Below are 13,994 nucleotides of genomic sequence, written 5' to 3'. Positions count from 1 at the left end.
CTCTGTAAGCCTATGACCAACCATCCAATGCAAACCAGACAGCAGCCATGTATGTGTGCACACATACACATGCACTTGCATACTGGGGTTAGGGAAACAGAAGATGTATGAGTGTACTTGTGTTATGTAATTCCATCTTTTGTGATTTTTAGGTAGTAATTATAGCAATATACAGTAACTTGTACATAGCAATAATATTCAAATATTACCTATTAACTGAAATTAAGATCAATATACAATGAAGCTGCCTTTGGCACATTAAGAAAAACAGTAATAATAATACACTGCAAAGAAAAGAAATCCTAACCATTTTACATGGATCATCTGATAAAGAATATTTTTCAGAGGTAAACTTATTTTCCATATTAAAGGCTTCAAAACATTTAAAGTGCCAATGAATGATTTTTAGTAAAAGCCAAATGTTCATATTTGAAGCATTTTCTATAAACACCTCATAATATTGCTTGTTTTAAAACAAAGAAAATGCAAATGAGGAATCTTAATGAAAATAATTCCAATAGTTGGATGATGCCAGGTACAAACCTTGAATCGTATCCCCAATGCATCGCATAGATTTTAGCTAGGTGACCCCTCAGCGTACGTCTCGTTCGCATCTGTATTCGACCCACGGAATCCATATTTGATGTGATCTTTAGAAAGCACCAAGAATGTTATTCTCTACCTTAGATGTAGCTCAGAAAATAAGATAGAAACAATAGGCATAAGACATAAAACAAACTGACAGCAACTGAAGGTAGTTTAAATAATTCAATTCATTATAGATATAGGATCAGTAAATTCAAGAAAAAGTATGATTTGAAATTATCCTATTGGCACACCTTCCAGTGAGAATATCTACTACAGACTATCAACTTTTAAAAAGAATAGACATACCTCCCAACTTTAGTAAAAAAAACAATAAAAATCAAATAAATGATCAAATGAAACATGTATAATTTTAACTGTCTATAGGAAAGCAAGCTTTAGCATACATTTCCTTAATAAAAATTATCAGTATTAGTTAAGCTAATGAAACCTTCCTAAGAGTTTATGTAAAAAAAAAAAAAAAAAAAAAAAAAAAAAAAAAAAAGTTAATCAGGGCATATCAAAACGAGTCAGAAGCTAACCTAAAAAATACATATGAATCTACAGGTTTTTAATAGTATTTATTTTTCCACAGTCTTCTATTTTAACAAGTATGCTTTAAAAAGCATATATATAGCATCTGACAAATTACAAAGTGTTTTTAAATAGAGATCTCCTTTTTTTCAATTAAATACTCATAAATACCATCTACATGTCATTTGTATCAGTGTTAAGCTATTTCATGTGAATTACTAAAATGAAGAAAAAAAGTAACTTTACCTGAATAAGTGTTGCATCATTACATGCTTTCCTGGCATCCTGAAAGATGATTATAATACATTTAAACATAGAAATCTCTGAATAGGATTTAAAATGCTATTTTTCATTGAAAATGTAGACTTACAAATATACTTTTTACTGTACCACATAATCTTAAAATTCAGTGGTCAGTACATTCACAATGTTGTGCAACTGCCACCATCAATTCCAGAACATTTATCATTAAAACAAAAAAACCCTGTGCTTCCCAATTCCCTCATTCCTTGATAATCACTAGTTTACTTTCTATCTCTATGGACTGCCTATTCTAGACATTTCATATAAATGGAATCCTAGAATATAACCTTTTGTCTGGCTTCTTTCACTTAATGTAGGTTTTCAGGGTACCTCCATATTGTGGTGCATCAGTACTTCATTTCTTTTTATGGCTGAGTAATATTCCACTGTATGGATTTATCCTACTGTTTATCCATTAACTGATGGACATTTACGTTTCCATTTTTTGGTTTTTAATGAATAACGATGCTGTGGACATTCACATACAAGTTGTGTGTACACATTTTCAATTCTTCTGGGTATATACCTAGGAATGGCAGGTGATACGCTAACTCTAATTTTTTAATCAAATGTCAAACTGTTTTTATCACAGCAGCTGTACCATTTTACATTCCAACCAGGAATGTATTAGGAGCTTTCCAATTTCTTCACATCCTCACCAATACTGTTCTCTTTATTATTATAGACATTTTCATGGTTGTGAAGTAGTAGTATCTTACTATAGTTTTTATTTGCATTTCCCTAATGATTAGTAATGGTTGAGCATCTGCACATATGCTTATTGGCCGTTTGTAGATCTTTGGAGAAATGTCTATTCAAATCCTTTGCCCTTTTTTTTTTTTTTAATTTTTTAACGTTTATTTATTATTGAAAGACAGAGTCAGAGCGTGAGCAGGGGAGGGGCAGAGAGAGAGGGAGACACAGAATGTGAAGCAGGCTCCAGGCTCCAAGCTGTCAGCACAGAGCCCGACACGAGGCTCAAACCCACAAACCGCGAGATCATGACCTGAGCCGAAGTCAGACGTTTAACCGACTGAGCCACCCAGGCGTCCTCTCTTTGCCCATTTTTCAATTATGTTATTGTTGAGTTGTAGGAGTTCTTTATATACATTCTGGGTACTAGACCTTTATTCTGTAGAATAGTTGCAAATCCTAGATCTGATATAGTATTCTATACTATAAATTATTCTCACATTCTGTAGACTGTCTTTTCATTTTCTTCATTACTGTCCTTACATACAAGTTTTTCATTTTCATGAAGTCTGATTTATCGATTTCTTCCATTGCTTAGGCTTTCAGTGTCATATTCAACTGCTGCCAGGGGCACCTGAGTGGCTCAGTTGGTTAAACGTCTGACTTTGGCTCAGGTCATGACCTCACGGTTTGTGAGTTCAAGCCCTGCATCAGGCTCTGTGCTGACGGCTGAAAGCCTGGAGCCTGCTTCAGATTCTGTGTCTCCCTCTCTGCCCCTCCTCCACTCATGCACGCTCGCTTTCTGTCTCAAAATAAATAACAAAAACATTAAAATTTAAACTATTGCCTAATCCCAGGTCACAAAGATTAACAGCTATGCTTAGTTCTAAGAATTTTATACTTTTAGCGTTTATATTTAGGTACCATTTTCAGTTAATTTTTGTAAATGGTTTGAGGTAGGAGTCCAAATTCATTCTTCTGCATGTGGATACCCAGTTGTTCCAGCACCATCTGTTGGAAAGACTATTCTTTCTCTCTCAAATGGCCTTGTTATCCTCGTTGAAAATCAATCGGCCCTAGATAAATGGGTTCATTTAAGGACTCTCAATTCTATTCCATTGCACAAATATACTTTTGGTTTATGATTAAAAGATTTTAAATTGTATCCCCATGAGTAAAAATGAACTAGGTTGGTTTAATAAGCCCATAGTATCCTGAGTTATATTTATTACTAAGCTTCAGCAAAAAGGTTCAGGGTTCCCTTTTGGTTTGTTCTGGCATTTAGAAGTTGAGGTGATGGGAAGGATATTTATAGCATAACCCAGGTCATTTCAGAAGTATTTTTTAATGTCTACAACACATCTTTAAAATGCTTAGTATCTATATACAGCATACTTGCAATTAGGAATAAAATATTTTAGCTCCAATATGAAGATAGAAAATAATTTATGTTAATAAGGAACAGCTGATACTGAGTCACATCTATATTTTTATATTAATAGCAAGGCCCTTCTATGTAAGCAGATGTTTATGCTTAAGCATTATATGATGGCATTTCAAAATGACCTTAAATCTGAAGGAAATTATCAAAAAGAAGATGGTGAAACAGGAATCAATATGACAAAATAACATTTACTAAGCAACAAAATGTTTTCAAAGGAGTTTCCCAACAAATTTAGAGGATTCATATACATGGGAAAATCAGAAGCACAATTCTTCCTACTAGACTTGAAACTGTTTTTTCCTCTCAAAAATTAGGGTAGTATCCTCTTTCAACTGCTTTTCCCTACTGAGCTTAGTCGACTCCTGTGCAAAGAGGCAGCACATGGTATTTGCTGAATAAATGCCCCAAATGGACAACTCGTTCCAGTCAGCCAAGGGGAAAATGCCTGCCTCTGCTTGCAGCAAAGACCAGATGGAACACAGGATCCTTTTAGCTGCCCTTTCAACCTATTTAGAACACTTAGAATATCTCTATGTAAGGATGTTCTTAAGCAGTTACACAAACACATGATTTGATTCTCTCATTCGTAGTCAAATTGTAGGCTGAGAAACTTCATTTGGCAAGGAATAATTTAGTCCATTTTCCGACAATGAAAAGAATTTCCAGAAAGGATAGTGATGGCCTGAGCCACGTTCCAAAAATGGTAAAGTACAAGACTATATTCTAAAAACAGGGTCCTCTAATTTTAAGCTTTATGAAAATCCTTGCTTAGGTCGTCTTTCTTAATTCAGTCATTCAGTAAAAAAAAATCCATTGAACATTGTGTCAGGTACTATTCTGGGCACCACAGTTACAGCAGCAGACAAAACAAAAAATCCTGGCCCTCCTACAGGGCTTGTAATATTAACAGCACAATTAAACTGCACATGAAAATTACTAAATAGTGCAAATCAGTAAAAATCAAGACGCTGGAATATAAGCATACTACAAATAACAGTTACTTGCCAATCACGCAAAGACTCTATTCACATTCAGAGAACTTACTCTTATGAACACTTATCCATTATAAAACTGAATATAAAATTATTCCAAATAAAGGCTGAAATTCATATTGTCTACCGTAATACAAGACATCTTTGTACAAGAGAAAAGCGATATATTTCCCACTCCAAGTAACAAAGGAAAAATCTGTTTTTCTGTTTTTTAATCGGTTTTTAATTTAAAATAAATCACATTGCATAAAATTGCATACATTTCTATTGTGTCATGTGTTTATACCATACTTAAGTATACTGTTAGCTAATATTTCTAGAAGTGAGGGGGAAAGCAAGAGGGAAGGTCTTTAAATATAACATGTCATGATTTTGTCACTTTACATACATGTGGTTAACTTGAAATCACAGGAGATGATTCAGTGAGCACCTGCACCCATGCAATTGTGTTTGGGAGGCTGGTGAGATATGAAGGGGATTAAGGCACAGAATTCTCCAGCCAAGTACAAGTAGCAGAGGCAAATGTGCACAAGGAGCTATATAAAACAAGGCCAGCTGTGATCAGCCCTATAACACAAGTCCAAAGTGCTACAGGAGTAAGGTCTTCCCGCTTATTAGTAAGTTCTTTCCATGTCATTCCATTTATTAAATTTTTTAACGTTTTTTTATTTATTTTTGAGACCGAGAGAGACAGAGCATGAATGGGGGAGGGGCAGAGAGAGAGGGAGACACAGAATCGGAAGCAGGCTCCAGGCTCTGAGCCATCAGCCCAGAGCCCGACGCGGGGCTCGAACCCACGGACCGCGAGATGGTGACCTGAGGTGAAGTCGGATGCTTAACCGACTGAGCCACCCAGGCGCCCTGCATGTCATTCCATTTAATCGTCTCCACCAACCTTTGCTTTACAGCAAAGCTACCAAGCATCAAAGAAGTTAAACTTGCTCAAGGCCACAGAATAATTAAAATCTGAAGCCCACGCACTTTCCACCACGCCATGAGGCCTTCCAATAAGTGGGAGAATAAATCCAACTGGAGGACTCTGGTGAGTCTTCAGATGATGGGGACTCAATGAACTGGAGTCATAGGAGCAAAACTGGAGCAAAGATAGCATAATTCTAGGCAAAGGAAACAACTTGTAAAAGAGTGATAAACTGGGAAAGAGCAATGCATGTTCAGAAACTGGCCACCAGAAATATATGGCTACAACACAGGATGTAGAGCAGGATATTGGTACAGACTGCAGAGCTGGGAGGCAGTGCAGCAGTGGTGTTGGGGCACAGGCTCTGGCACCAAAATATACCTGAGCTGAATCCTGAATCTGGACTTCAAAAAAATCTGGATGAGCAGTTATGTTACCTTGGCAAGTTATTTAATCTCACTGAGGATCAGTTTCCTCAACTGTGAAACAAAGCAACACCATCTACCTCACAGGGTTGCTATGAGGATTAAGTGAGATCAACATGTGACCATGTGCCTGGCCAATCATTCCAGACAAGGACACCACAAGAAAATTACAGGTCACTATCTCTGATAAACACAGATGTAAAACCTCAATAAAATATTAGCAAACCAAATTCAACAATACATTAAAGCAATCACACACCATAATCAAGTCGGACTTATATCAGGGATGCAAGGATGGCTCAACATCCACAAATCAATGTGACATAGTACATTAAAAAAATGAAAGATAAAAACTGTATGATCATCTCAGTAGATGAAGAAAAGGCATTTGACAAAATGCACCATCCATTTATGATAAAAAACCTCAACAAAGGTGGGTATAAAGGAAGTGTACCTCAACATAATAAAGGTCATAAAGGACAAGCTGATAACATCATACTCAACAATGAAAAGCTGAAAGCTTTTCCTCTGACATCAGGAACAAGACAAGGATGCCCACACTTCCCACTTTAATGTTACTGGAAGTCCTTGCCGGAGCAATGAGGCAAGAAAAAGGAAATAAAGGCATCCAAATTGGAAAGGAAGAAATAAAGCTGTCACTATCTGCAGATGATATGATATTATATATAGGAAACCCTAAAGACTTTACTAATAAACCATTAGAAATAAATTCAGTAAAGCTGCAAGACATACAAAACATACAAGAATCTATTGTGTTCCTATACACATATAATTAACTGTCAGAATGATATCAAGGGAACAATCCCACTTACAACTGCATCAAAAGGAATAAAATACCTAGGGATAAATTTAACCAAGGAGGTGAAAGACCTGTGTATTGAAAATGGAAAAAAATGAAAGAAACTAAAGACACAAATCAATGGAAAGCCATTCTATTCTAGTGGATTGAAGGAATATTGTTAAAATGCCCATACTACTCAAAACAAGCTATAGATGCAATGCAATCCCTATCAAAATTCCACAAAATACATTTTCCACAAAAATACAAATAATCCTAAAATCTGTATGGCTATTTACAGTCTTTTGTGGTTTCAAAGAAAACTTGAGACAAAAGAACAAAACTGGAGGCATCGTGCTCTCTGATTTCAAATTACATTACAAAGCCACAGTAACCAAACAGTATGGTACTGGCATAAAAATTAACATATGGATCAATAGAACAGAGAAACCAGGAATATACCCATGCATATGTGGTCAATTTATGACAACAGGGGAAAGATGGTCTCTTCAACAGTGTTGGAAAAACTGGAGAGCCACAAGCAGAAGAATGAAACTGTACCACTATCTTACACCATACACAAAAATAAAGACGGATTAAACACTTGAATACCTGAAACCATAAAAGCCCTAGAAGAAAACACAGGTGGTAAGCTCCTTGACATCTGTCTTGGTGATGATTTTTTGGATTGGACACCCAAAGCAATGACAACAAAAGCAAAAATAAACAAGTGGGTCTATATCAAACCAAAAAGCTTCTGCACAGCAAAGGAAACCATCAATAAAATGAAAAAGCAACCTACTGGAAGGGAGAGAATATTTGTAAATCCTGTATCTGATAAGGGGTTAAGATCCAAAACAAAGAACTTGGACAACTCAAAAGCAAAACAATCCAATTTAAAAAAATGGAAAAATATACCATGCCCATGGATTGAAAGAATACTGTTAAAATGCCCATACTACCCAAAGCGATCTATAGATTCAATGCAATCCCCAGGCAAACACTAATAGCATTTTTCACAGAACCAGAACAAATTATCCTAAAATCTGTATGGAACCACAAAAGACCCTGAATAGCCAAAGCTGAATAGCCAATCTGAGAAAGAACAAAGCTGGAGGTATCACAATTCCAGATTTCAAACCATACTACTAAGTCACAGTGATCAAAACAGTATGGTACTGACACAACAATAGACACACAGATCAACAGAACAGGACAGAGCCCTGAAATAAATGTATGTTTATACGGCCAATTAGTCTATGACAAAGGATGCAATGGAGGGGGGGGGGGGGAGGGGTGACAGTCCTTAAATAAATGAGGTTAGGAAAACTGGACATTTACATGCAAAAGAATGAAACTGGACACTTTACACCACAAACAAAAATAAACTCAAAATGGAGTAAAGACCTAAACGTGAGACCTGAAACCATAAAACATAAAACACCTTAAAAAAAAAAAAAAAACAAAAGAATAATCATGGGTTCCTGGGTGGTTCAGTTGGTTAAGCACTCAACTTTGGCTCAGGTCATGGTCTTGCGGTGAGTCTGAGCCCCATGTATGGCTGTGTGCTGACAGCTCAGAGCCTGGGGCCTGCTTCAGATTCTGTGTCTCCCTGTCTCTTCCCCTCCCCACCTCGTGCTCTGTATGTGTGTCTCTCTCTCTGTGTCTTTCTCTCTCTCTCTCTCTAACAAAAAACCTTAGCAACATATTTTTGAATAGGTCTCCTCAGGCAAGGGAAACAAAAGCAAAATAAACTGTTGTAACTACACTAAAATAAAAAGCTTTTGCACAGTAAAAGAAACCATCAACAAAACAGTAAGGCAACCTACTAAATAAGAGAAGATATTTGCAAATGATCTGTCCCATAAGGGGTTAATGTCCAAACTATATAAAGAATTGATATAACTCAACACCAAAAAAACACAATCTGATCAAAAAATGGGCAGAGATTCACGACAACGTGGATGGAACTGGAGGGTATTATGCTAAGTGAAATAAGAGAAATACAAATATTATATGTTTTCACTCATATGTGGAATTTGAGAAACTTAACAGAAGACCATGGGGAATGGGAAGGGGAAAAAATAGCTTCAAACAGAGAGGGAGGCAAACTATAAGAGACTCTTAAACACAGAGAACAAACTGAAGGTAATGGGGGATGAACAGAGAAGAGGGGAAAATGGGTTATGGACACTGAGGAGGGCACTTGTTGGGACGAGCACTGGGTATTGTATGTAAGCTATGAATCATGGGAATCTACTCCCAGAAGCCAAGAGCACACTGTATATTATACACGGATGTTAGCTAACTTGACAATAAATGATCTTAAAAAAAAAAAAAAGGGGGGGGGGGCAGCTGACCTGGATAGACGTTTTTCCAGAGAAGACATACAAGATGGCCAAAAGACACACAAAAAGGTGCTCAACATAACTAAAATCATGGAAATGCAAATCAAAACCCCCATGAAATATTACCTCACACCTGTTAGAATGGCAAGTATCAAAAAGACAAGAAATAACAAGCGTTGGCAAGGATACGGAGAAAAGGGAACCCTTGTGCACAGCTGATGGGAATGTGAATTGGTGCAGCCACTATGGAAAACAATAGGGAGGTTCCTCAACAAAATTAAAAATAAAATTACCATATGATCCAGCAATTCAACTTCTGGTGTTTATCAGAACAAAAATACTAACTCAAAAAGATATATACACACCCATGTTCAGTGCAGCACTATTTACATAGCTATGACATGGAAACAACCTAAGTGTCCATCAATAAAAGAGTAAATAAAGAAAATCTATGTACACATGCACAGAAATAGTATTCAGCCATAAAAAAAAAAAAAATCTTGGGCGCCTGGGGCGCTCAATCAGTGAAGCATCAGACTCTTGGTCTCAGGGTCAGGAGTTCAAGCCCTGTGTTGGGCTCTGCACTGGGACTGAAGCTTACTTAGAGAGACAGAGAGAGAGAGAGAGAGAGAGAGAGAGATCGATCTTGCCATTTCCAACATGAGTAGACCCTGTCGGCATTATGCTAAGTGAAACAAGTCAGACAAAAAACAAATACCATATGATCTCCCTTACATTTAAAAAAAAAAAAAAAAAAAAAAGCCAAGTTCATATACAGAGAATAGAATTTTTTAAATGACATGGTTGGTCATGTGACCATGTGCTTAGCCAAGGAGTCAGTCCTGTTCAGCATGTGGAACAAGTCATACCAAGTAGAGATCACTGAGAATTCATTCTGGTGTTGGCAACATCATCTAATTTACAGATTATTCTATAAAGCCTTCGTTCATCATCACAGGCAAAATACATCCCTTCTTTGTTTGGACAGCTTTATTCAAACATCTACACTATCAAACTCAGAGTTCTTATTCACATCCAAATTCACTTCCTTGAATTCCTGGCATTAACATTTGGTTATAATTTCAATCCAATCAGAAACAATGTTTTCTTGGCGCATGTTCTTCAGCCACCCCTGTTTTTCCTGCTCCTTTCCTCTCTTCTCTTGTTAATATCCTTCTATAGATCCTGTGCCTGTTCCTTTCTTCTTACTCTTCACTTTCAAACCAGAAGACTTCTTCTGAAACAGCCATTGCAAAAGGTTCAGAGCAGGGGCAGCAGGGTGGAGGGGAGCAGTCAGCAGTGTTCCAAGTTATTAGGGATTCTCCTCACTTCCCGCTGAAGTTCTTCATCTGTTTCAGCCTTTGCTTTCCCTGCAAAAAGTAGGCAGCACCAGGCTACAGCTCAGTCTCTTTCCTCCACCCTGCTCACTAAGAGGCTTCCTAAACATGAAGGAATATAGACACGCCATCGTTTATCTCTGCTCCTTGATACCCCTCTGTCCAGGAAACATCTGTTTCCACTGTTCCCAAGAGGATTACTGGTGTTGTTGCTGAGGAGTGCTCCCCACTTTGCAGAAACCCTTTCTCTGGAGGCTTCTCACACCCTGATGCATCACTCCGTTTGACTCTTGGTGTGAAATCCTAAGTGTCTTTTAATTTTGTTTTAAGATGGAACTTTATTTGTTAAGATCTTTGCTGTTTTGAGTTGATTTCCAAGAGTGAAAGATGACAGACATGTCTTTATTATGCCACTAATAATTTTTAATGTTTTTCTGTAATGTTTTAGAGTTTCCTATTTTTCTAGTGTATTACAATTGCAATGTGATAATACCTGCCTCATCGTATTGCATCAAAAATTAAACTACAATTCCAGGTATGTAACTAAGAAGAGAATGAGGTTTGCCTTTCAGCAGGAATTCCATATATAATATTAACTTCTTAGGGACACAGAGGCCATTAGGTCCACAGAGATATTTTTCAGGAATAATTTTTATAGAATACTTCAGAGGTATGATAAAAACAAATTGACCATTTCAAGCCTTATAAATTTAATATATGTAGACTGATGAAACAATGAACAAATTTTATTCATTGCTGGTACTGAATAAAAGTGTTAAAATTTCAAAACGAGAAACTTTGTTCTTACCTGGATCTGATTCCGAAGTTGTTCAGCTTCCTGCCTCAACTGTTCCAGTTCACTCATCCTTTAACTTGTTTAGCTCAGAAATTAACAAGTGAAAGCAACTGTCAAAACAAAACAAAAACAGTGACAGAGACTGATTTAGTTGTCCATTTACATATTAATCTACTTTCAGGGGTGCCTGGGTGGCTCAGATGGTTAAGCTCAGACTCTTGATTTCAGCTCAGGTCATGATCTCAGGGGTTCCTGGGACAGAACTGTTAGCACAGAGCCTCTTGGGATTCTCTCTCTCCCTTTCTCTCTGCCCCTCCCCTGCTAGAGCATGCACACTCTCTCCCAAAATAAATAACTTAAAAAAAAAAAAAAAAAAAGGTAATTATAAAAATAAAAAGACTAAATTACAGATCATTAGTACTAGAATACAGACCAGTGAGAAGTACTTTGCAATACGTCAGAGGGCACCAATAGTTATCCCCACATACATGTCTAATCAGCACCTCAAAGTTCATACTTCAAAGCTGAACCCCACTCTACCCCAGGTCTTCCCTGTCTCCGTAAATGAAAGTTCAGTCCTTCCAACTGTTTCAGCCAAAAACCTGGGAGCCATCCTTAACTTGTTTCTTTCACACCCTATATGTAATCCATCAGCAAAGCATGCCAGTTCTTCCTTCAGAAAAGAATATTTAGGATCTGACCAACTCTGATTACCTCCACTTTGACTACCTCAGTCTAGGCCACCACCATCTAATTTGGTCTCCTTTCTACTGTGGATGACCACTTCCCAATCTATTCTAAATACAGCAACCTAGTGATCCTTTTTTTTTTTTTTTTTTTTTTAACATTTATTTATGAAAGACAGAGACAGAGCACAAGTGGGGGAGGGACAGAGATAGGAGAATCCAAAGCAGGCTCAAGGCTCCCAGCTGTCAGCACAGAGCCAGATGAGAGGCTCGAACTCACGAACCATGAGATCATGACCTGAGCCGAAGTCAGACGCTTAACTGACTGAGCCACCCAGGTGCCCCCCAAGTGATCCTTTAAAACACAAGTCTCCCAGGGTGCCTGGGTGGCTCAGCAGGTTAAGCATCCAACTTCGGCTCAGGTTATAATCTCATGGTTTGTGAGTTCAAGCCCCACATCAGGCTCTGAGAGTGCAGAGCCTGCCTGGGATCCTCCTCTCTCTGCCCCTCCCCCATTCTCTCTCAAAACAAACTTTTTAAAAAAATCAAAATAAACTTAAAAAAAAAAAAAAAAACCACAAGTCTCTCTTCTGCTTTAAGTCTTACAATGGTTTTCCATTCCCATTCTGAGGAAAACCTAACTCTCTACCTTAACCTACAAAGCTCTACACAATCTCTCACACACATCTCTCTGACCTTATCAATCACACCATCCCCTCACTCTGCTCCAGCCACTCTGAAGATTTCTTGACGTCCTTTGAACACAATAACTAGGATCTGGCCTCAGTGTTTTTTGCTTTTTGTTTTTTTTAAGTTTGTTTTTGAGGTAGGGGGGTGGAGGGCAGAGAGAGAGAGGGAGACAGAGTATCCAAAGCAGGCTCTGCACTGTAAGGAAAGACCCTGATGTGGGGCTCCAACTCATGAACCATGAGACCATGATCTGAGCCACCCAGGGGCCCCAGCCTCAGTGTCTTTATATTTGCTCTTTCCTGGGTCTGAAATGCTCTTATTCCTGGTATTTTCATTGCTTGCTCTTGGATTTTTGTTCAAACGTTACCCCCTCAGAGGGATCTTTCTTTACTGACAGCACATATGTACGCGCCTTATCCTATAACATCACTTAACGCTGCCACCCAGCATGTATTTGCTTATTTGTTGTCCATTTCCTCGTGGTAGAATGAAAGCTCCTTTGAGGCAGGAACCTTGTTCGCTGTATTTTTTCTCTACATCCCTAGCACGCAAGACACTCCTCCGGTAAATTAACTTGAAATAGAAAAAATTTTCCTTTATTTATTAAGCTAAGTATTTAGGATGAATCACAGAACCACAAGGCAAGAATATTACTACCTCAGCACAAAACTAGAAGCTGAAAACTGATAGTGTTCTCTACCTGTCCTGTTTTTTCTCTTCATATTTTTGTTTTTCTTCTTTCTACAAAATAACTTTTTTCTGCTTCTCCAAGCGCAAGATCCAGTTTGTGTTTCCTCAGGTCAAAATTAGAGCCCCAAAAGACTATCCCAACCCCAAACTCCCATAAGAGAGACTCTGATTCCCATAAGAGAAAATTTGTTTCTGGTGTCTACCCTTCATTCACTTCAACTGTAGTATAAGTATCTGTTTATTTTTCAGAGTTAATTTTAAGTTTATTTTGTCAAACTAACAAAGTAATCTATTGGGATTGACTGGAATGGCATTAAACTGTAAATACATTTGAGAAGAGATGACATCCTTCTAATATTCCATTTCCAATTTACTTTTGTAATATACTTCTCCATTATCTAAATTTTCAGCAAATTTGGGTAACTTTCTTTGTAAGTCTTAACCATTTCATGACAAAGTCCTACTGTTTAATAATTTAGTATGTTCCTCAGAGACTACCAGACTGACTGGATTACAGCCAATCTGGAATATCATTCTGCCTAACTGAAGGTAAGTAGCATTCACAGGTTCTTTAAATTCACAACCTTAACTGCCCGTGCTGGATCATACCGAAGATATCCCTGGCCCCCAAATCCTAAAAACTCTGGTTCTGATGCTTCTTCATTTCCTGAGTTCCAGAAACTCCTAAGCAAGTAAAATTGGTGTAAATCTTGCTTACTGAGTTGCTAATGTACTCAAAAGGAGTACCAAGGA

General features: G+C 37.6%; 1 protein-coding gene across 1 annotated transcript in view; it reads right to left on the bottom strand.

The window, feature by feature from the left end:
- Positions 1 to 13,994, bottom strand: part of GNB4 (G protein subunit beta 4) — a 58,501-nt gene that overhangs the window by 21,607 nt on the left and 22,900 nt on the right. The window contains exons 2-4 of the mRNA XM_042956938.1: positions 11,188 to 11,285; positions 1,366 to 1,404; positions 544 to 650 (exon numbers count right to left, since the gene is read on the bottom strand). Coding sequence (XP_042812872.1) covers positions 544 to 650; positions 1,366 to 1,404; positions 11,188 to 11,244 — 203 coding nt within the window. The 5' untranslated portion in view covers positions 11,245 to 11,285. The remainder of the gene's footprint in view (positions 1 to 543; positions 651 to 1,365; positions 1,405 to 11,187; positions 11,286 to 13,994) is intronic.

This window comes from Panthera tigris, chromosome C2 (genome assembly GCF_018350195.1).
Source record: "Panthera tigris isolate Pti1 chromosome C2, P.tigris_Pti1_mat1.1, whole genome shotgun sequence".
In the NCBI taxonomy this organism is placed as follows: domain Eukaryota; kingdom Metazoa; phylum Chordata; class Mammalia; order Carnivora; family Felidae; genus Panthera; species Panthera tigris.
The sequence above is the reverse complement of the archived record's forward strand: the minus strand, read 5'-3'. Positions and strand labels throughout refer to the sequence as shown.